The sequence below is a fragment of the Enoplosus armatus genome, chromosome 22 (genome assembly GCF_043641665.1).
Source record: "Enoplosus armatus isolate fEnoArm2 chromosome 22, fEnoArm2.hap1, whole genome shotgun sequence".
Lineage (NCBI taxonomy): Eukaryota > Metazoa > Chordata > Actinopteri > Centrarchiformes > Enoplosidae > Enoplosus > Enoplosus armatus.
In genome coordinates this window covers 5,418,012-5,440,605 of record NC_092201.1, presented here as the reverse complement: position 1 = coordinate 5,440,605, position 22,594 = coordinate 5,418,012, and the positions used below count along the sequence as shown (strand labels likewise).

Sequence of the window (22,594 nt, the reverse complement as noted above, 5' to 3'; positions counted from 1 at the left end):
TATTCTATTAAAACGCCCCATAATAGGGTTTTGTTGAAAGAAGATTTCATGAATTACTTTGATTCATTCACAACTGAGAGGAGCCAGAACTGCTGCCAAACGGGAGAAAGACCTCACATGGTTATGAAACACAGTGAAGGGCAGGAGCAGCATCATAATCATCAGGCACCCAGAGGATTGACCGACGCCGGACAAGGTGGAAGTATCAGTTTTGATGTGCTCACAGGCTCCTGGATCACGAGGCCATCTGCTCACAAGAATCCTAACAGCCTACAGGGGGCCGTGCACGTCTAACAGAAGGTGTTATTTTGTTTAAACAAGACTAGTCATTCTAGTGGCCCCATGAGGCTGTAATTACATAACATTACATACATAACAGACAAAACTGATGACTGACTTCAAAAATTAGAAGACATCTTTGCTATTTTTAGACTCTAACCACTGGTGGGGCAGGAAATGTCAAGTCCAGACTGAGGGTAGTGCTGGGGAAAAGGCCACGTTGTCACCCAAATAAGATCTCTGTATGGTGGCCTTTTTGGGACATTTCAGACTCAAGTGTAGGCTCATTTATTCTAAGCTGAATAAATGTGTGCTAAAGTTAGCATTTAGCTCACAGACAGACACCGCTAACATCATACACAAGTGTGGTTTAGCTAATGATTATTTTTATTATCAATTAATCTGATCGTTTTCCGTATTAGTTTTTAAATGTCAAATTGTGAAAAAGGTTAAAATTTCCTGAAGTAATATCTTTAAATGTCTTTTGTCCCACCACATATAAAAAAAAAAGATATAAAATATGCAGCTTCAACCAGATAATGTTGAGATTTTTGCTTTTAAAAATGACTTGATTATTAAAATAGACTAATTGTTTCAGCTCTAATGTGGTTATTTGAAGCGCCAACCATGACCATGTTTTGTAAAGTGTCAGTGTACTTCACATATTTCTAATATATATTTCAGCTGTTATTAAAATTCTTCCTCCTGCACTTTTCTCTCTTCTTATTTAGATCCTTTACTTTGATGCATCATTGCTCTATATGTTAAGCAATTAAGCAACTCTCCACTCTGATAATTACAATTTCATCTGTAAGACACACACATATCTTGTTCCCAATTCTTCTTTTAATTCACATGGACATGAAAACATTTTGACCATCTTCCTCATGTTGTCATGTCTGTGAGCAACAACAACAGAATTGGGAATGAGATTGCAGTGTGAGGGAATTTTCCTGCTTTTTATACACATTATTTTATGGATTTACGGTTTTACATGAGCCTCTTGGGGATGTCCAACACATTAAGTAGTTTAGATATAAACCACAAAGTTGCGGTTACTAAACAGGAGCCTTGAAAACCACTTCTCACAGGCAGAAGCTTTTTGCTGCCCTTGAATGTTTCCCGTCTTCTCTCCTGAAGGCAGGAAGCCGAGCGGATATTTGTCAGAAGAAGCTGGCAGCGGAGACGGCAGCACAAATTTTCCCAGAGACACATGTCACGACAAGTTGTATAAAACTGTCATTACAGTGATTTATTATAATGAACCATGAAAATAGCCAACCAGTGCAGTGTCTGTGAGTCTCTCCCCTCCACACAAACATACACTCACACACACAAATAATAAAAAAAAAAGACAAAGTTGAAAAGTCCAGAGAGGGAAAAAAAATAAAATAAAAATAATGCTACAGTCACAGAAACATTCAGCTTTGCCAAGAAGAGCGTTCATATGTACAACCATATTTCAAAATGGGATGGGAGCGAATTGTACAAGCATAGAAAAGAAAAGAAGCGAATATTTACAACCTGTTCCTGGTGAGAGCTGGAGTAACCACCTATACATTAAATTACACTTTCTACAAATAACCATTGATATTCAAAAATAAACCGCTAACGTCCTACCTGTGGGCAAGACCACTCTGCCTACCTCAGAAGACTACAAGCACTCGTTACACAAAATCTCTCACACACACACACAGTCCTCCTCTAAGCAGCCATACTCCTTCACACCCTATAACAAACGCACGCACACGCACACACACACACACACACACACACACACACACACACACGTACACACGCACACACGAGTGCAGCCTCCCGGACCGGTGAGGCAGGCTCCCAGAAATGGGTCTTTTCTGAATCTGCAGCGGTGAACAGATATTTGTTGTTAGACAGAGGAATAAAAAAAATAAGTGTTTTTTTTTTTTCTCTATACAAAAAGCTTTCTCTTTGCTATAATGAGCCACTAGATTAAAACAAATAAATGGTGTAGAAGAGTCGACAACAGATGAGAGAGAAGAGGAAATAAAAGGAATAACTGACAAAGGAGGAGGAGGAGGAGGAGGAAGGGGAGGAGGGGGTATAGGCTGGAATGTCCATTGATAAACAAAGTGCGGGGCCTTACAACGGGAGTCCAAACAAGACACAGAACAGAGAGCTTTCCTCTCCATCACAGGAAGGATATATAAAAACAAAAGGAGGCCAGAGAGAGAGGGCTATGAGCACCGGGGGAGATCGTCCATCTTCATTTTTATACAGTTTGTCTTGAAGATTATTTCACCGTCCTTTTTTCTAAAATTTTCTGTCCTTGTTTATTTTTTTAAAAAGTATCCTTTTATCCCACAATCAGCTGTTTTTCCACTGGCCGTGTGTTCAGGTACATAGAAAACATATCTACAGCTTATGGTACACGCCCCTCTCAGGATGAGTTCTCAGGGGCCGCCGGGGGAGCCGACAGCAGAGAGGGCCGTCAGTGCCACCCTGTGCTCAGGTACCCCGAGCTGTGGAAGGGGGTCGAGGACGCAGGAGCTCCACGAGTCCCAGAAGGCATCTGGGAGGCAGCGGCCTGGGCCTGGCCTTGTTGAGTCTGTTGGGGAGGAGGAGGGGGAGGTGGAGGCAGTCCGGTCTGCTGAAGGGTTGCGGGGTAGGTGGTTGGGGGCACTGAAGGGTTGGCGGTGGCACCAGGGTGCAGTAATGCCGGCTGAAAACCCCCTAAGTTCTGAAAGTGATGGGGCTGCATCTGGGTGCTGGTCGAGGGGGCAGGGGGAGGTGGAGGAGGAGGCGGAGGAGGAGTGAGCGACAGCAGGGTGCTGCCAGTAGGAGGCTGCTGCTGCTGCTGGGAAGTTTGGCCCTGTGGGGGAGGAGGCGGAGGAGGGGCGGTGGTCAGCATGAGCTGGTGCTGCTGGATGGGAGGAGGCTGCATGTTGACGTGCAGCAGGGTGGGGCCGGGCATCGGATGTGGGGGTGGAGGAGGAGGCGGCGGTGGAGCAGCTGAGCTCTGATAGTGCACGCTGTGGGGAAGAGTCTGCATCAGGGACTGAGAACCAGGGGGGTAAGGGGGTGTAACGGCAGGTTTAAACCCTGGAAAAGGTCCAGCAGGTGAGGGGCTCTGGCTGGGAAAATATGCTGTGGAGGCCGGTGGTGCTGGCGGAGGAGGGGGAGGTGGTGGTGGAGCACTTTGTGTGTTATACTGGGGGAAAGGAGCTGGGCCAGTCTGAGCCTGGGGCTGGGGCTGGTTTTGAGGCTGAGCAGAGAACAGCGCCCTCTGGCTGCGGTAGGGAGAGCCCTGAGGCTGAGGCTTTGGGGAGTGGAGGAGGGAGGGTCCAGGGTAGTGGACAGGAGAGGAGGGTAACGGGGTGGGATGCAGCTTTGTAGGGGTCAGAGGAGTCGGCTTGGGTCCTGGAGGCTTGCTCGGTGGCTGACTGGTCGGGTTTGGCGTCCGAGGCTGACTGTCGCCATCTTCCTCCTTCGCTGGCCGACTGGGAGGCTGAGGACCAGGAGAGCAGGGCTGAGGGGGAAGAGAGAGCAGAAGTCATGCACATGTTGATAACTAGCAGAGATGAGATCAGATCTCCATCATGTGGGTAATGTTGACTTACTGTGTGGGTTGGGGTCTTTTGAAGACTTGGAGATGGGCAATCTCTCAGTGCAGGTGTATCCCCACCGTCTGTCTCACCATCTAAAAGAGGAAATGAATTATGAAAAAGTAAAAATATCTCTTAGGATAGTAAGAAAGTGTAAAAAAGACAAATGAGGTTTTACAGGAGGTTATGTGCTGGACTTTTTCTTGGTCTAGTCACTGTTGACTCATTGTTCTCACCTGTGTCTTTGTCTTTGCTGAGCAGCAGAGCTCTGTGGTAGCTGCGTTCTCGGGCCTGCTCTACAGAAGTGGACGATGTCCTAAAAAGAAGAATCAAGAAAAACACTGTCATCATCACAATCTAATTCCTAGTAGGAACACATTGAGTGGAACAGTATGCATTAGATGTACTACTATACACTACATAAGCTAAGATGAATATTTATTCATGCATACTGCATTCAGAAATGGACCTCACAGGCTTTTTAAAGTGAAGTGTTGACAACACAATATATGACAACTTGATAATAATAAAGAGTCCTTAATGTCTTAAGTAAAAGTAGTTTTGATAGTACACACCACTGTCCCTCTCCTCCTTCCTTCTCTCCTTTCTCTCCAGGCGTCTCTGGCTCCTCAGTTGCCTGCAGCTCTTTAGCTGCGGTGGTGTTGGTGTTGCAGAGCGTTGCGGGTGCAGGGGGTAGAGGAGGTTCACTGGTGGTCTCTAGCGCAACGGGGAAGATGTCCACAGTCAAAGGTGGCACGGTGGAAACAGGAGAGCTGCACTCGGTCTTGGAGCCGCTGCGACGAGCTTCACGCTGTCGTTTCCTGTATTCTAGCAGGGAAACCTGGAAGGATACAGAACCAGAAGCACATCGTCATTTATGAACAAAGAGCACGTCTTATGCTGAACCAGTAGAGGGCAGCATTTTGACAGTATCTCAGAGTCTCTCTTGAGATCATTAAATCTTGCATACTCTCCTCACACACATTCTGTTGTCAATGTACTTTGTTCTTATCTTGTGGCAGCAAGTCATGCTTGTTTAGCAAACCCATGTATGTTCTGCAAAAGTGATGGATACAACATACTAATTGTTCTGCTATTTACAGCTACACAAACCATTTTTGGAGTTAAAAATAGAGGGGCAACAATAAGTTGTCGGTTAAAATTAATAAGCAACTGTAACAATAATTATTTAAATGTGTTTTTCTATCAAAAACTCCAAAAGTTCTCCAATTCGACCTTCTCAAATGTGATGACTTGCTGATCTATGATATTAAGCTAAATATCTGTGTGTTTTGGACTGCTGGTTGGACAAACAAAGTAAATTGAGTAAGTCAAATATTCATTTAGACAACAATCAATTGTGACATTTTTGCTGACATTTTATGGACCAAACGCTTCGATTATATTCCGTGTCTATGCTATGCTCCAAGGATGAAGATGCTCCAAGGATGAAGGGGTAAAAGGCAGCTGAATGTTATTAGCACTGCTCACTCACCTTTTTCTTCTGTGGGGGGTTCTGTGCTGACCCTCCTCCCTCGCCAGTGCCATCCCCGTTCAGAGAGCGTGAGAAGCCGAGTGAACCTCCCTCCTCAGAGCAGGGGTAAAAGAGCTGCCCCTGGCCTTCACTGAAGGGGGTCTGAGTGCCAACCAATGACCCCGTCCCTGCTGTGGACCCTGCTGCAGCTCCAGCTGCAGCTTCAGGCCTGAAGGGAGCCACCAGGGGCTCCAGAGTGTGTGAGGGGGTGAGGTCCCTTAAGTTTGAGTTGACTGGAGAGAAGTTCAGGCCAGCTGGTCCAGTCGGGCCTCTGTCTGGGCTTTTTATCCAGCCAGGGAAAGAGGAAGCACATGTGTCTGCAGATGAGGAAGCCTCACTACTGCTTTCTACAACCCCACCGTCGGCCCTGTCCTCTCCACAGTCCACAGGCTCAGCAGGTGGAGGCTGTGGACTCTCAGGAACTGACACCTTGGCTTCTGTCGGGAGTCCATCTGAACTGGGAGCCCTGACACAGGGAGACGAGACCAACGAAGGAGGACGATCGGCCTAGGAAAGGAGGGAGGAATCAATGTCAAGGGACTGTCATAATAAAGGAATGTCATGACAAATCGTACACCATCTCCACAATAAGACCAGAAGCAGCCATATCAAAAAATAATTAAATTCATCCTACTTTTGAAAGTTTCTGATGATATACACATTGGCTAGATCAGTAAACATATCATGAGATAAAGCACAAATAATTACCTCTACTGGCAAATCAAAAAATGGACCTACTAATCAAGTTGTTGACTTAAATCAAACAATCACTGAACTCTAACCATTGTGGAAAAATTTACATTTTTGCTGTGTCCTTTACTTACCTCCTGTACACTGGGTTTCCGGCTGACCTCTGGGGAGCTTTCAACTGAAGATTCACTCTGTAACAAAGAACAGACTTAGTCACTCCAGCTATTATTCTCATGTAAACTAACGTGCAACCTTAATGGGGTTTCCATATACACGGCCTTACCTCCTGAGGGGCACTAAGTGTCTGTGTTGGGGTGCTGGGCAGGGGCTCTGTACTTGGCTCCTCTGTTCGGGGACGTGGCGGGGTAGCCAGTAAGATGGGGGTTGCGGGTGCCTCCGATTGGTCTGACCTGGTGGGCGTGGCACAAGGGGAGCCATAGGGTGTCGAGCTCTCGGACATACAGGCATCTAACGGACTCAACCGGCGCTTTTTCAAAGGTGTGGGCAACTCTGTAGGAAGACACATGGTGTGTGCTTTAGCTCAACATTCATCAGTGTTCAATATAGGTTGTGCACAGTAACTAACATTAGCTCTTCCTAAAAGGTATTAAGAGTTTTAAATGTTGAACACTGAGTTAAAAATATGTTTTCCACCTGAAATTTGAGTAGTCAGACAGATTAATGTTGCACCTGTCTGAGCGTTGGCTGTGCAGTTCTCACAAAGACCTACCTGGTAGTGAGCAGGTGCCATTGTATAGTAGAGGGCTGTCAGAGTCTCCATTAATGGAGGGGCTGAGAGGACCCTCACTGGGCATGAGGAGGCTCGGTCGTCTGGCTGGGCTGGTGGAGCCCTCCTCCTCAAGAGCCTGCTTCAACCATCGCTGTAAGAAAGAGTAGAGGTTCAGAAACTCTACAATGGAAGCAGCTGATAGCCTTGTCACTCTCGTTACAAGTGAAATTTACTTCATCATTGCAAGAAACTAAGGATGAAATGAGTTTAACAGACTGGAAAACTTTTGCTGCAGTCATAGAGACAAAGCTAGTGATGGAAAGGACAGATCCATACAACTTTCCAAAACTGGCTGGATGTTTTTTCCTTGAGGATCAAAGCCAAATGGGAATATTTCTAAAAGGAGGACTCTGTACCTTCTTGCAGGAGCCAGTGGTTGGTGGCGTTTCTGGCAGTTCTCTGGAACGCCGTCTCCCTGTGGGGACTCCAGGAGTGGTGGGGCTGCGGTTCGCCAGGAATGGGGACGAGAAACGGACGTAGTGTTTGGGGGTGCTGTAGACCTGCGGGGAGCAGGCCATGCCAGGTAGGGCGTTTAGCTGTGTGGCGAGTACTTCGGGGTCACTGCTTATTCTCAGCGGCCTCTCTGGGGCCGGTTCTGGGGTTCGTACTGCACCACGGTCCTGCTGCTTCTCTCCCACCCACTCACTCACAAAGTGCTATTGAAAAGAGTTTGATAAGATGAAATAAATTATTTGACAATGTGTATATTTCCAATATATTAAATGTGTCACACAACTGCTCAGTAATGGCTGTTGCCTGTGCAAAAATAGTACTATGGCCTTACCTTTTTAGTTTTGAAGTTCTTGCTCCCGGTGCGGATTCTGTCAGGTGCAGGTGAGCTGCTGTGCGGAGGGCTGGTGTCTGGTGCTTGGATAGAGATGGCCTCCGGCTCTGGTACAGTGGGCGTCTCTCCTTCAGGGGCTTCGTTGGGCAGAGGCTCCACAGACTCAATTGGAGAGCCAGGGGGCAAATCAGAACAGGAGCTGATGGTGCGAGCTCGCCTGCGCTGTTGGCCAATGTGCGTGCGGTTCCTCGAGAAACTTTTCCTGTTCCTCGAGCCTTTGACCTTGGCCGGCTTTAATCCTGGCTCCTCTTTCACCTCCAGAAGTGGCTATAAGAAAGATAGCAGAGTATTTAAATGTATTAAAATCGTGTTCCTCTGTGGCTACTGGTCACACATTTTGTCCCCGATATATAATACTGGTACATAACAGTGACATACATCAATTTCTTCAAAATCTGATCAGTGTTTTTTGTTGATCTGGCCAGTTATCGCTCATATGCAGTGTTCTTTCCCCTAGAAAATCTAATAGAATAAAGATTATATGGTTTATAAGGTTTTTTGGAGGCTGGTAGAATATAAAACATCTTGAAAAAGGGACCAGACTTCTGCAGTCTATTGCCAAAGCCAAAGCAAGAGGGTTTTTGTGTCTCCATGCTCTCACCTGCATGAGAACTGGAGAGTCTGCCGTCTCTGGTGTGGCAGGAGGCTCTTCCTTGATGTCACTGCGGCCCCCAACCTCTGACTTGACGCTACCAATTCTTTCTAAGGCCTGCTCCCTGCGCTTCTCTCTCTTCTCCATTCGGGCAAAGGCTTGCAGGATGGCCTCCATCTTTCTCTCCTCTCGGGTCTGCAGAGACATGGAAGTGGGGTTCGGAGGAGGGGTGATTGAGAGGTAGAGGGAGCAGAAGCATTAATGCATGGGGTATTACTCTCCCACAGAGCCCCAGAGGTAGCGTAACAACGGGTTAATGTGTGCTACACAGCGCAAGCCGATCTAGCTAAGTGCAGAGTGCCAAGTGGACAGAAAGGTGTAAAAGTGACCCCTCGCTTTCACAATAAGACAAAACAAAAAGGAGAGAAGATCAGACAAGAGCAACAGGGAAAATGTTGTGAGGATGTAAATGATAAGTGGGCTGCATTTATTTAACGCTTTTCTACCGTAACAGACTTTACAATTAAACCCTGACAAACCAGGAGGTTGTAATAGCATGTCTAATGTGTTCCTGTACGCATGTTTGTGCCACAAATTTCCCCAGCTCTACCTCCACCAAAAAAACCCAAAGAGCTCCACCTTCAGTCAGAACACCCATTTGAAAAGATATTCATACCACGAAACATACTGAAACAACAGACATATTGCTGTGTAGGTCAGGCTGAAGACAGGTGTCTGTAAAGACGGGACAGTTAGTACGCTTGTAAGTCAGTCACCTCTGGGAGATTTGGGGGTGGGGGGGCTGGTAGATGGGTGGAGTAGGGTTGGCTATGTATGGGTCAAATTTACCTCCTTGTGTTTCAGTCCCTTCCAGCTGGAAGCCGCCCCGACAGGGAGATGGGACTGCTCCGCTGGGTTGGCCTGAATATTCAATAAAGAGACAGCCTAGTTTAGAAGAGACATGTCCCCCCTAAACAAGGCTTCACAAACACTGGACAGAGCTTCACTAATGACTCTCTGATCTTTTGGTAGTATAAAATAGGCCTGTGTCATATACTGTAGGTGTTGCAGGTTGGAGTTTGTAATATCCTACTATATCGAATACTGGTAACTATGAGGCTTCTTCAGGAATGCACTAATGAAGCCACAGAACTGCAAAATACTGAGGTAACTTATTCCTAATGATATCTACACCACTTTCATCTTTATAAGAACCTCTCTGAGTTTATAATCACATAAAAGCTTGTTAAGGCCTCTTTCAATCATGAAGGAAATATGGTCAAATCGTTGGTCCTATAATAATAATAATAATAATAATTTAAGACCAAATTCGACAGAAGACGACATGAAATGACGCAGAATACACTGGCTGGTGCAACATTTCGTAAGTACCGTTTTTGAATAAAGTTTAGGGAAAAAAATTGACAAACAAAAAGAAACACGTGCAAATGGGACTCAGAAAAACTCTTTCCTCAATCAATTGACGAATTGCCTGTAGGTGTACATGTGGTCGTGAATGGTTGACTGTCTCTAGGTATCAGCTGTCCAGGGTGTACCCCACCTCTCACCCAACGTCAGCTAGGTTTGGTTCCAGCCCCCCGCGACCCTCAAGGACAAATATAATGCCATAATAGCTAATGAATGGACCTAAAAACTTAACTGTATTGTCCCTAAAAGGGAAATTTGTCTCCCAGTCAGGTAAAACACAGACCTCAAGCACTACCGCGCACAAAAGGGCACAAGTAAGCCAAAAATGTGTCTACACAGGCAAACACTCAGTTAGGGGACATTACGCAGGTTTTCAAACAACAGGGGCTCTTGTAGGCAAGATATCATGGCAACACACACCAATGTTATCTCCCCCGCAAATTGTCGTGGCATGGATTTACAACACCCACATGCATCGACTATGCTTGTGATCGTCAGTTTGTGAATGCACATGTCTTTTGCTCCAGCAGCAGAGCTCTCTCCTGGGCCACATTCCATAGAAAGCAGCCTATTGGATCACCCAAAGTCAATATAGCCCTGGCAACAAGGCTCTACCCTCTGCAGCACCTCCTCTCTCCCACTCTGCCTCCCACCCCTCCCTCTCATCAACTATCTATCCCTCTCTGGCCGATTAGCAGAACTGTATGTTGGCCAAAGATGAGTCAGCACTTTGCACCTTGGGTCCACCGTGTGAAATGAAGCTGACTGCAGGGTAATTTCCAGAGTGCGTATGTGTGTGTGTGTAGTGTACAATGTTCGCCCGTGTGTATGTGTATTTGATCCCATCTCTCAGGGACATAAGGCTGTTTGGCAGGGGAAAAGAGTGGTTGAACCAGTAATTGGCCATTTCAGACTCCTAGCTGCAATGAAGGTGAGAGGAGAGCTATACTCAAACTATAATGCACACTGGGGGACAGTTTCAGCTTGCATGACGACACAATATACTGGTTTGTTCCCACTGAAAGGAGATGATGTTGTAATTGGGCATGTGGCACTCTAGGCCTATTAATTATCTCATATGCTGGAAACAAAAAACAACACAACAAATGAGGGAAATAAATGCAACTGCGTAATTACAGACAAGCACAAAGCCTCAGCACTGTGAAGAAGAGGGCAGTCAAAGCCGAAGGAGGGAGAAGAAAAAAAAATAGGACTGAACAAAACAGCAACAGGAGCACTGACAGTGGTGGGGGCATTAGCAGTAGATGAGTGATGAAGAGGAGGGTAGTTTATTGAAGGGAGGTAGAGGACAGCTGCTCCTATCCAAGCCACAGCCCCCTTAGCAGAATAGTTAAGTCCACACCCAGAGCAACAGGGGACAGTTTATTTTCAGTCTTTCTGCTGGGTGGCTGCATGGCAAAAAAAAAAAAAAGAAAAGCTGTAGCCCCTAGCTTGGCACACTTACCATCTTCCTCCTCCTCTCTGCAATCTGCTCCTCTGACTCCATCTCTACTTCATTGCTAACGGAGGTTTTGTCTTCTAGATCCTCATATAACTCAGGATCCTGTAAGAGGAGGGGAGAGCGGGGTATGGCGCTTTATCATGGCTGATCAGTGAGTCTGGCTACAGACTAGAGGGAGACAGGTAAGAGTGGAGGAGAAGGGAGGTGGGGGAAGAGAGGAGGGGGCGGGGGGGTAATCTGAAACATACGAGGGAAGTAGCTCTGCTTGCTTTAAGTGGTCAGTCTGTGCACAAAACACACCTGCTCAGAACGTCTCTCTTGGTGCCCTGTTGTTCATAAATGATGGTTAATGAATCTGCACCTTGTAGTAACTGTTCCACTCTGAACACTCTCCAAGATGTAAAGCACCCTCTTACAGAATGAACTGTTTAACAGCTGACATACTGCGCCTTGTCTTCAGTATGAGCATATGGTTGTAACAGTGATGACTTTTAGACGTTTTATCTCCTTTGTTGGAACTCATCTCATCTTTCTACCTTACAACTGTGACACAACTCTTTTACATTTCTGGATGTCTAAACCACAGCCTCACCTCATACAACTTAAGTTATGTGATACACTGGGACTGATTTCTAAATGATTTGCAAATACACCTCGACACCATTTCTCGGATTTCAAACTCCTGAATGAACCCAATTTATAACAATTTGGTTTTGTCATGGCAAGCTTAAATTTTCCTTTTCTGGAATAAACAACAGAGGAGACAAAGAAATTCGGTTGCTGAGAAAAGCCATGCTCTAATTGTGTTAAACATATAAGCCTGCACTGAAGAGTACTATGCTGCAACACATCTCTGCCACACAGGTGGCACAAAAGTGTGCAATGACGGTAGAGTTTGTTGTCAAAATTATTAGTTTGGGGAGCAAAGGTGAATGCATAAAGGGATGATGGGAAAAATAGGGAACTAACGGAGGATGTATAGTAACAAAGAGTGACTAACAATGGAAAACACATGCACAGAACATTTCACAAAGGTCAAACAAAATTGCATGCATGGATCACAAGGGTAAATGTATATTAAAATAAAATATGCTATAGTAGACCAAACATGTAACACATGAGCAGTAAAGTGTTGAAGAAGGGTGAGATTTAGCGTGATGTTCATGAAAGTGTCATCTTGCCTGGTTGTTTGAGATGGAGAGGCGGAGAGGAGAGAGTTTCCTCTGTTTGCCGTCGGCTACGCTCTTGCTCTTCCCCTCGCCGTCCAAACCCATGTTCTGGTTCTGGCCCTGGTCGTCCCGGACCGTCTCCTTGTCCTTGCGACTCCCTCGACGCCGGCCTCCAGAGCCCAGGTTCTCTGTGGGCTCTAGGTTGTGCTTGAGCACCGGGCACTCCTGGTTCCCCTTCACACAGGCACAGTCCACCTTGTATTTACTAGAGAAAGAAACACAAGGAGGAAGAGAATGCAAAATATGAAGTTAGAAGGCAAAAGGATCTTGCCTTGCTAATCTGGTTCTGCATGTTACTTCCTGAGTTAACTCTGTATAACTTACCAGCTGCCATAGTCAAAATCAAAACCAATGGTGATCTCTGTGCCCTTAGTGATAGGCCTCAATGAGTAGATGTATAAATGCAGCATGCCATCCTCAATGACGTGCCGCACCTGAGGGAGGTTAAACGAAACATTAGAGAAGACTAACGGTTCATGAATAGGGAGAAATGTAACATTTTAACTATGCATAAAAGGGTTTTAATTAAAATAGCCATGATTCATGTATTCCTTCAGTTTTGTGGGATGTTTACTTACTTCAGAATTTGGGGTGCAAGAGCGACGGATGAAGCGTGCTTCGTTGCCAAAGCTGCGAGCATCCACACACATCTCCAGTCCATCGAATTTAGAATAAAATAACACAAATGGGTATGGCCTAAAAAGAGAAACAAGTGAGGTCAATGCACCACAATGTAATGAACTAAATGGCACAGCTGTCCACCCAAAGTTCGCAGAGCCCTTAATACTGGTTAATTTGTTTGACCTGCATACATTTTTTTTTCCCCGGCACTATTCAATTTACATTCCTAAGAAACAAATCCAAGGAGAAATCCTTTTGATGAGTGACTAGCATCCTGACCTCTTGAAGAAGTATCCATTGGCCTCAAACTGCTGTCGAAGCATGAACTTTCCCCTGTACTCAATGATGAGGGAGTCTGGGGCCAAGTCTCGCACCGCCTTGAGGATCTTCTTGTTCTTCTGAACTTGACTCTGAAGAGAAGAGACAGCCAGACATGAGCACAGATACTGGACGGCCTGCACATTAAAATACAATAAAGAAGTTATAAGTCAGTGTGTGTATGCATGTCCTGTTCACAGGAGAGTTTCAGGGTGGGTGAGTGTGGACATGTTTATACCTCCACAGGAGGTTTGAAAGAGGCAGGGTGCGTGTTGTATGCCAGGCTCTTGCCGTCGCCTTGCTCCTTAACACGCAAGAGGACCTGGACGTCCTCACTGTACTGATTGCTGCTGGCCTCCTCATAACGCTCCATCCACGTCTTGATCTTGTTCTCCCACAGAGACAGGTGCTCTGTTGGCTCCTGCTCTGGAGCTGCACCCTGAGAAAATAAAAGCACAGTTGTTTTTGTCAGTTTTGGACAGCAGACAGGACTCTGTACACAGTGACTGTGTGTTGCTTCTGCGAGTTTACCTTTACTCTGGAGGACTTTCTGGACCCCTCTCGGAAGGCCTGCCAGAGAAGTAAAGAAATTGAGTTCAAGCATACAATACATAATGTGCTTTGACTGGTTTCGATATAAAGTTATCATTCAAACCTGACCTTCTTAGCTCGGGCAGAGGATGCTGGAGGCTCTTTATCACCACTCTTTTTGCGTTTTTTATCCACCTGCTTATTGCCAAGGCGCCCTGTGGTCAGGGTGATGGTGGTAGGCGTGTGTTGGAAGGTGGAGTAGAGCTCTAGCGGCACCTCATCTCCACTCTCTGTGGCACTGGTGTCCCCATCTGAATAAGCAAACAAATACATGTTATTATTAGGAGGGAGTACTGAACAAAGCTAAAAAAAAGCTAAAACTGCTGCAGGCAAAAAAAAAAAAAAAAAAAAAAAAAAAAAAGAGAGCCACGGTACAAGATGCAAGATAAAGCATGTTACAGCACAGATTAGGAAATTAGTTTGCTTCATGTCCAGCAGGTGTCAGTGTGTCTCAGGCTAAGGGTGAGTGATTTTTCCCTGGCCTGCAGGGGGAGGAGGCTATACCCTGACAAAGCCTACAACCTCCTCTGTTCACTAACAAGCTGGGCATTTACTGCAGCAAGGAAGCCAGTAAAAGCAGAATTGAAAGATCTATGGGCTATCATAGAAAACTTAACACCTCATAAGTTGCACTGGGGAATACAGCTCCCAAAATAAAAACCTACTCTGTGTGTAAATATACTGTAACTTTGTTGAGATTTACAACGGTAAACTACAACATTAAGGCCCTAAAGCAGTCTTTATGAGGACTAGGGCCTGTATATCCATCTGTGTGGTCTTGCTTACCGGACAAACATTCTCGTTTCCTGGTCTGCAGCAGGATGGCCCTCTCTCTATCCAGGTGTCGTGGTTGGCAGCGTTCACACAGGTAGGTCTCAGGAATGTTCTGCCTGTCAATGCCCATGCAGTCTATATGCTGCCAGGCACTAAAAAAAAAGTCATGGCAAAATATTATTAATTAACTTTTAAAATTACTGAAGTTGGGCCTCTGGAAGAACAGAGGTCTGATTCATCAACTAATTATAAAAAAGATCTGGTAAACAATGAAGAGTCAACTTGCTCTTACCTGCACTTGTCACAACAGATCATGTAGCCGTCATCATGGGTGAAGCCACAGATGCAGCGGGTGATGTCAGCCCCGTAGCTGCCATCCTCTGAGGTGCTGAGCGTGGTGCCCCTGGATGCTTCGTCCTGGCCCCCTGGAACAAACAACCCCCCCTCTCCTTGTCGAATCAACATGGAGGGGGGAGGGGAGGCTGGTGGTGTAGGTGGGGGCCGCGCCCCATAGTTATGGTCCTGATGGAAGGAAGATATGAATGATAGGGGTCATGTGGTGTAGGTATAGTAATATTTCACAAAACAAAATCACCAAAATGTGTAGCATGTACCCATCTAGACCACCTGAATAAAACTTAAAACCTGAAGGTGTTCAAAGTCATATAGACTACATATGGACTAGCTGGCCAGCTTATAAAAAGGACAACAATTTCCTTTTTCATTATCAATGATTCTGCCAATTGTTTTTTGATTAATCAATTAATCGTTTGGTCATTACAACATCAGAAAACAAAGAAATACCCATAAAAATTTACTAGTAAAGCTCAACTTCATGTCATCAAATGGCTTGTTTTGGCCAAACATCAGTCCCAAAAAACAAAAATATTAAATTTAGTATCCTGTAAAACAAGAAAGATCTCACATTTGAGAAGCTGGGACCATCAAATGTTTGGCATGTTTGCTTAAACAATGACCCAAAAGATTAATCATTTAAAATAGTTGGTGATTAATTTCCTGCCATTCAACTAGTCAACTCATCGTTGCAACTCTAATTTCCGATATCACACAAAGATAGAGGAATCCAGTCCATTACAGGTCAATGTTCTATTTTGGCTTAAATGGGAGATAATCAATGATTAACAGAGAGGGAGGGCTCAAGGTATGTAGGTTATTTGTAACAGGGTGAGGGAAAGCAGGGTGTGTGTACTCACAGCGTAAGGCAGGCCAATGTAACTGTGGGAATGGTGAGAACTGCTGCTGTAGATCTGGTGTGGGTAGCTGGACTTTTCCACCACCACAGGGCTGGCCTCCACCGATTCTGGTCTGCTGGGCAGCAGCACAAACAAAGAACATACATTAGTGCACTGAAAACCTTAGATAACAAGGTTACACAGAGTAATTGTTTCCTTCAAACAGTGTGAGGAAGTGTGTGAGTGCGTCAGTACGGTTAGCACAGTAGCTACTGCTGCTGACATGGATGCAGTAACAGGGGGGCCAGGGGCAGTAGAAGGCCACTACACACACAGTGGTGGAAAGTAACTGAGAACTTTTACACAAGTACTTCACTGAAGTACAATTTTGGAGGTACTTGTGCTTTACTTTTTCCATTTTATGCTACTTTATCCTTCTGCTGCACTCCATTTCAGGGGTAAATATTGTACTTTTTAAATCATCACCCTCCGCAACAGCTACAGTTACTTTTCAAGATTTTAGATATGTATGAGTTAGTAGTGATTTCCCCTCTTAACTTCTCAGACTGTTTCAGTTAAATAGCCCAAAGAGGTCAAATGATCTGTTATTCCACAATAAAACAAAGATTAGGAAACAGAAAAAATGAATTACAATTTTGTGTAGCCAAACTTTCCTACCCTAATCATCTCACAACCCTCAGATTTATCTTGTGAGCCGTTGGAGGGACACTGACTCCCAGTTGGGAGTCACTGGACTAAAGTAAATAACTGTATATAAAGTAGTTAAAACTAGCGAAACCTCAACCAGCTACAACAGTAAAATTCTAATTACACATACATGCATCAGTATTCACAATCTAATAATGTCATACATAATAATCTATCTCATGGACCATTGTCCTGCAGAACAAGTACTTTTGCTTTGATACTTTAAGCACACTTTACTTTTACTTATGTAGGATTTTGAATGCAGAGTATTTTTACATGAATATATTGGTACTTTCACTTAAGTAAATCTGAATACTGAATACTGTCATGTCACTGTGGCCGGAAAACTCAAGCCTGAGAGCGATACAAATAAATAAAATTAATAAAATAAATGACAATTGCACCTCTGACATCTACGAGGTAGACAACCATTAGAAACCTACTGTCTCTCACTCACACAAAGCTCAAGCTCATGCCAAACCAGTAGATCCACTTTCCCCAGGATCACAATGCAGTTAAGGAGAGAGCCTGTTTGGCCGTTTGAGACCAACCCACCCATATTATGACATGATTAATCTATTCTTCAGTTGCAGAGAGGGTGGCTCTAGAGGAAGAGGGAAGGGGAACTGGTAAAACGCATGGCATGAGACAAGATAGTCAGGTATGAAGAGGGAAATACGAGGAGAGACTGAGCGCTACAAGACAAGATGCATTTGAAGCTAAATGAAAGTTTAAGGTAATGTGCGGTGGCTATTCATGCGATAGTCATATCCACGTGTTAATGGTTTATGTGAAACTTGATCACATAAACTTGATAAACATCACTTGATCCTCCTCTTTTTAAAAGAGACCTGTCTCTCCAAGGTCAGAGGCGTACAAAAACCATCAGGGAGTGTGTCAGGAGAAGTGTCAGCTAATGAGCTTGTTTCATTCTCAGCTCTTTCTATGTCTACACTAACACTAAAAGTATACCAACACCAACTAACTCCATGAGGGCCACTGACAATAAGTTTCCGTGAACAAGGTAAAAACAATAAAGAAAAGCTCACTAAGCATACTGTACAGCCTCTCAGGCATACCGAGTAAGAGGGGTACAAAAGACTAAAAGACTATAGGGACTCTAAACAGGCCATGCAGCATTTCTGCCTATGTGAAACTGTTCAGCTTTTCTTACATTATGACTCCATAACCAACATACTTTGAAGCCCTAATTCAGAAAACAAGTACAGTGAAAAGAACCAGCCCCATTTTGAGACATAACAATTATGTAGCTGGAGTACGTATTAATGATACACATGAAATTCTAAATAAAATAAACACATTTTTCTTTTTGTCCCTCATTTTCCCTCCTAAATTCACCCCCTTTCGAAGTGAGTCCCAAGGTAAAGTGGTGTTACGGTACCTGCGTGAGCCCTTCTCAGCCCTATTGCTCTTGTTGCATGCCGTAAGAGCAATGTGCAACACTTCCTGTGTGTGTTGCCGCTCAATTATTCACTGTCAAAGTGAAAACGTAAGTGCATGAGGTCTGGAGGCGGACCCAGGGTAAGGTGTGTGCGTTTTTGTGCATGTGTGCATAACAGATTAACTGCCACACGAAAGAATTGGTCAAAACATTTAAGTATGCAGAAAGAGCCTGACTTAAAAGATAGAGAGAGAATTTCGAGTCATATTTGAGAGAGTAGAAGTAGGCTCACTAACTTTGTCCCATTAATGATTAACCAGATCAAAGTCTACACTTTATAATACAGGGATACACTATGACATACACACAATTTTTTTATAGGTTCAATAGAATTAAATCACAAGTGGACTTTTGCACTCTTTCAGTTTGACCTACTAGAGACAGAAATGACACACAACACAGAGGCAGTGATAGTCAAAGACAGAAGGCAAACAAGTGAGCCAGCCTGTTCAGTGGGAAGGAAGTAAGCGCGTTTGAATGCATGTGAGCATAGCTGGAGGGTTTGTATCATTCATGTCTCCACTCCTGGGCAGTGGAAAGGAGGGACTAGAGAGTTGGAGCTCACATAAGTGGGAGGGTTGCAGACATACAGTCAGCCATGATCAGATTCCAACACAAACATCTCTGGCCTGCGTCATGCACATAAAAAGATGAGGAGTGTGAGAAAGACAGCGGAATGAAATTAAGAAAAAAATCTTTTTTGTTTTTTAAGTTTAAATTAAGGTGGCAGCTACATACATACTATTTATAGCTCATGAATATAAAAGAGTATTTAACAAGGAACGGGTGTCATTTAGAATGCAAACACCTGCTGAGAGAGGGTGAAGAGGCAGAGTGGACAAGCGTGGAGAATGGAGAGATCAACAGCAGGAGAGAAAAAGAGCAGCACTGAACAGCCAGAGGCAACGCCTTCACTCTTAAAGAGCTCCCACTTGCTGCCATGGCAACACTACGTATGCTGTCAGCGTGTGCGCGCACGCTGGGCTCTGTGTGTCACTGTGGACACACACACTGCATTAGCCAACAGCTGGTCACGCTGCTGCAGACTTCAGGGGGATGTGGAAAGGACGTGACGCTGTTTTAATGGTGAGTAGCCAGGCCTGCTATCCCAGTCTCGGCTGGCACACTCACAATACCCCAAAGAGCTCTGTGTGTGTGTGTGTGTGTGTGTGTGTGTGTGTGTGTGTGTGTGTGTGTGTGTGTGTGTGTGTGTGTGTGTGTGTGTCCAGCTATGCTCTGTCCCTCTGGTCTGGATGGGACCTGCGCAGCAGGTGGAAGCCCCTTTCAAGCTTGTTATCTGCTTTTGAATAAATCTGTAGCAGGCGATCAGACGCAGAGCATGGATGGACAAAGACTGAGTGAGGGAGTCAAGGCAAGTGGCTTACTCGTACCCCTGGTGGCAGCAGAGCTCGGTGGAGAGGGGGGGGCAGTAGGGGGACGCGGTGGGACTGTTTAAGACGCCATGTCTATGTGAGGGCCACCTGTCACTCAGGCCAGTGACCATGGCAACAGGCCCTGCGCAGTGCAGAGGGGAGGGAGGGGATCGAGGGGCAGATACCATGGCAACACAAGCTGTCACGGCAACAGCTCTGATGGGAAGGGGAGGGCTCTTTCTCTGTTAAAGAGACAGGAGCCCCTCCATAAGTTGATGACGTGTGTTATTCTTTAGTCATACGAGAACCTCTTGCTTCATTTATTTGACCAGAAAAAGCCACGGCAATGTCCTTGACAAGACTATAGGAAACAGAGAGGAGGGGCAATAGGAGGCTGGTTGCCATGGCGCCATGCACCATTTCTGCTTTACTGACTCAATGCAGTGTACACATGTGCGAACGTCAAGCTACAGCATTAGAACAGGATCAAGGAAAATTATGTTGTGTACGTCTGTACGCTTCACACAGATAGAGTTATAAACACAGACGGCACACACACATCTACATTCTAGGCTTACTGCCAGTTTCACATGGGCAGGTGTAGTTAATAGCTGAACACTGAGAATGTCTATGTGATGAGCAATAGTTGAGTGCAAATATAATCAATGGCAAGACTGAACTGTCCATTAGAGCTGACACTAGAGGGGCCCTGCTTCCATGGACTGCAAGTCCCCTTCCCATTAACAGTAAATTTATAAACGTGGGAGAAGAGATCTACGGGAAAGAGAGAATCGAGCCATAGAGTTGAGAAAAAGATGACAGAGCTGCTTTAGCCATTATATAGGGCATGTTGGGGCATATACAGATGAGAGGGGGGCATGGGGAAATAAAATAAGCGTGTCAAATGCATGTGAATAACACCAATGAGGGGTAAGAGATGAGGACATTGCCAGGGAGAAGGTGAAAGGTGAGGAGAGATGAAAAAAAAGAAAGAGTGAAACTGAGAATGAACTTTAGGCAAGGACGAAGGCCAAAGATGGTATAGAAAAATGAATGGAATGAGGAAGTGAGGGGGCACAACAAGATGTGAACAGCAAAGGCTTGGTGTGATTGTCTGTGTTACTCACTCTGAGCCCGCAGCCATGTCCAGGTATGAGGTGTCTGCTGTGTCCACCCCTACTGGGATGACTATGCTCATGACGTTCTCTGCTGATCAGTTCTTGTCCTACTGAGTCCAGAGAATGGGAGTCCAAAACACTGAGGCATGCCAGCCACAGCAGTCATTGCAGACATCTAAGTGCATCCACAAGGCCTGAACATGTAGTAGGAGAGGATTGGGGAAAAAGTAGATAAAAACAGACAAAAGAGAAAGGGAACAAAGAAAATCAGTTAGTATTGTGCAGAAGCATCATTGCTGGCATAAATTGATGATCACTTCAACAATGTGTAATTTCTCTCATACCAAGAACAAAGCACTTGCAAGGCTGCAGTGTCTAGCAAAGCCGAAATTACAAATCATAGTGAAAACGGGGTATTTCCAGAACACGTTAAATGCATGATTCATACTTTCAGATCAAGAGCTGTGTTTGACAGGGAAGTGCATGACAGGAATTTCCCCTCCGAAAAAGCTACCAAGCTGTGGTACTGACTAATGAAAAGCGAGAGGATACAATATTGTAAGGTGAGCTGCTGCTATGAACTGCGCTAAAGCGACCTCTACACACTATCTGCCAGGGATGCAGAAGGCTGCACTGTAAGAAAGCTCCCACAAAGGGGAGCAAGAGAACACAGTGCAGCCAGCCGCCATGAAAGGAGGGAGGAAAACGCAACAACACACAGAGGCCATTTTTCCCCCTTCGACTGAAGAGGACTGCTCTATTCTAAGCATTCACACATCCCAATAAAACACAGTGTAATTGCACATCCACACATTCTATAGATGGGAAAGCTTGTGTTTTTATCATTGCTACTGTAGCTATTCACACGGAAAAAAGCTGCTGTAACATCAAGTCATCAATAATTGACTAGATGAGGTGTCAGGCAATGAATATAGTGTCCGTTTGGTCCCTAAGTAGGAGGTTGGTTGGACTAATAAATTATACACTGGCTGATGTGAATCCAGACGGGAACATATGTGTCAGTGTGGCTGCCCCTGATACAGAGAGCTCTGTTGATAAGCGGGATTAGTGGGAGGGACAGATGCCGAGACAAAATAGGCTGGAGGTCACACCTCCGCCTGCTCTTGCTCACTGGGGCCAAACAAAGGCTCAGATCACGGCTCAGGGTGTAGATGGGACAGGGGTTACAAAGCAGGGATGTGCTATGTATCGAGTAGGGGCATACTTCACACACTTGGCGAGTAATAACACATCACCACACCAAAACCTGTCTTTGCATGCCTATGAGGTATCAGCCCATTCATGCCTAAGCTGCATGTCTTCTGAAGCACTCGCACAAATCCATGTCTACACACACGTACTGTCTCTCTCCAGGAAAGCTGTATTTCATTACCAGGTTAGCTGTCAAACCTGACTGCACGGCTCCTGTCAAGGAAACTCATAGTTCACAGGGAGAAACGCGTAAGAAGATTTTAAATAGGAAAAACAGCCATGAGAGTAATTTCAGTTACTAATTCACCCAAATACACTACTTGAGCCAGCAGGACTGGTGAAAGGCTCACAGACATGACAGCTGTCAGCTCCAGGCCTAATTAATAGGAGGAAGAAGACCCCTATGTGTCAGCCAAGGCGACTGATGGGATCACCATCCTGGGTTAAACGACATGGCTAAATCACTGGCAGGGGCATTTAAACAATGGAAGCTGATGTAACCACAACATTTTCTTTCAACAAGGGCAGGACTGTTTGCCAAAAACACTGAAATGACATATGAGAGGCCCCATATGTTTTAGCACTGGTAAATAGCCTCCCTCCAAAGCAGTCCGTTTGTTCCCTCGTCCACTGGTTCGTCTCCACTTCATCCAGGGAATCCTGCTGTCACTACTAAGGAATGCACACACAGGCTCACGTTCACACACATACCCCCCCCCCCCAATCCACACACACAAACAGACAGATAACCCCTCGCCCTGTCCTTTCAAACATTCCTCTCTACAAGGAGGC

General features: G+C 45.2%; 1 protein-coding gene across 1 annotated transcript; it reads right to left on the bottom strand.

Annotated features, from left to right (window-relative positions):
- Nucleotides 1-1,505: 1,505 nt before the first annotated feature.
- kmt2e (lysine (K)-specific methyltransferase 2E) lies at nucleotides 1,506-20,670 on the bottom strand. Its single transcript, XM_070929020.1, is given in 26 exon segments — nucleotides 1,506-2,714; nucleotides 2,717-3,046; nucleotides 3,049-3,787; nucleotides 3,879-3,958; nucleotides 4,100-4,179; nucleotides 4,439-4,704; nucleotides 5,359-5,904; nucleotides 6,222-6,278; nucleotides 6,371-6,597; nucleotides 6,818-6,968; nucleotides 7,234-7,533; nucleotides 7,662-7,988; nucleotides 8,323-8,508; nucleotides 9,163-9,234; nucleotides 11,207-11,305; nucleotides 12,385-12,637; nucleotides 12,757-12,866; nucleotides 13,011-13,128; nucleotides 13,333-13,463; nucleotides 13,610-13,810; nucleotides 13,903-13,941; nucleotides 14,032-14,213; nucleotides 14,749-14,888; nucleotides 15,029-15,258; nucleotides 15,951-16,065; nucleotides 20,600-20,670. Coding segments are annotated over 26 exon segments (5,091 nt in total). The 3' UTR covers nucleotides 1,506-2,673.
- Nucleotides 20,671-22,594: the final 1,924 nt, after the last annotated feature.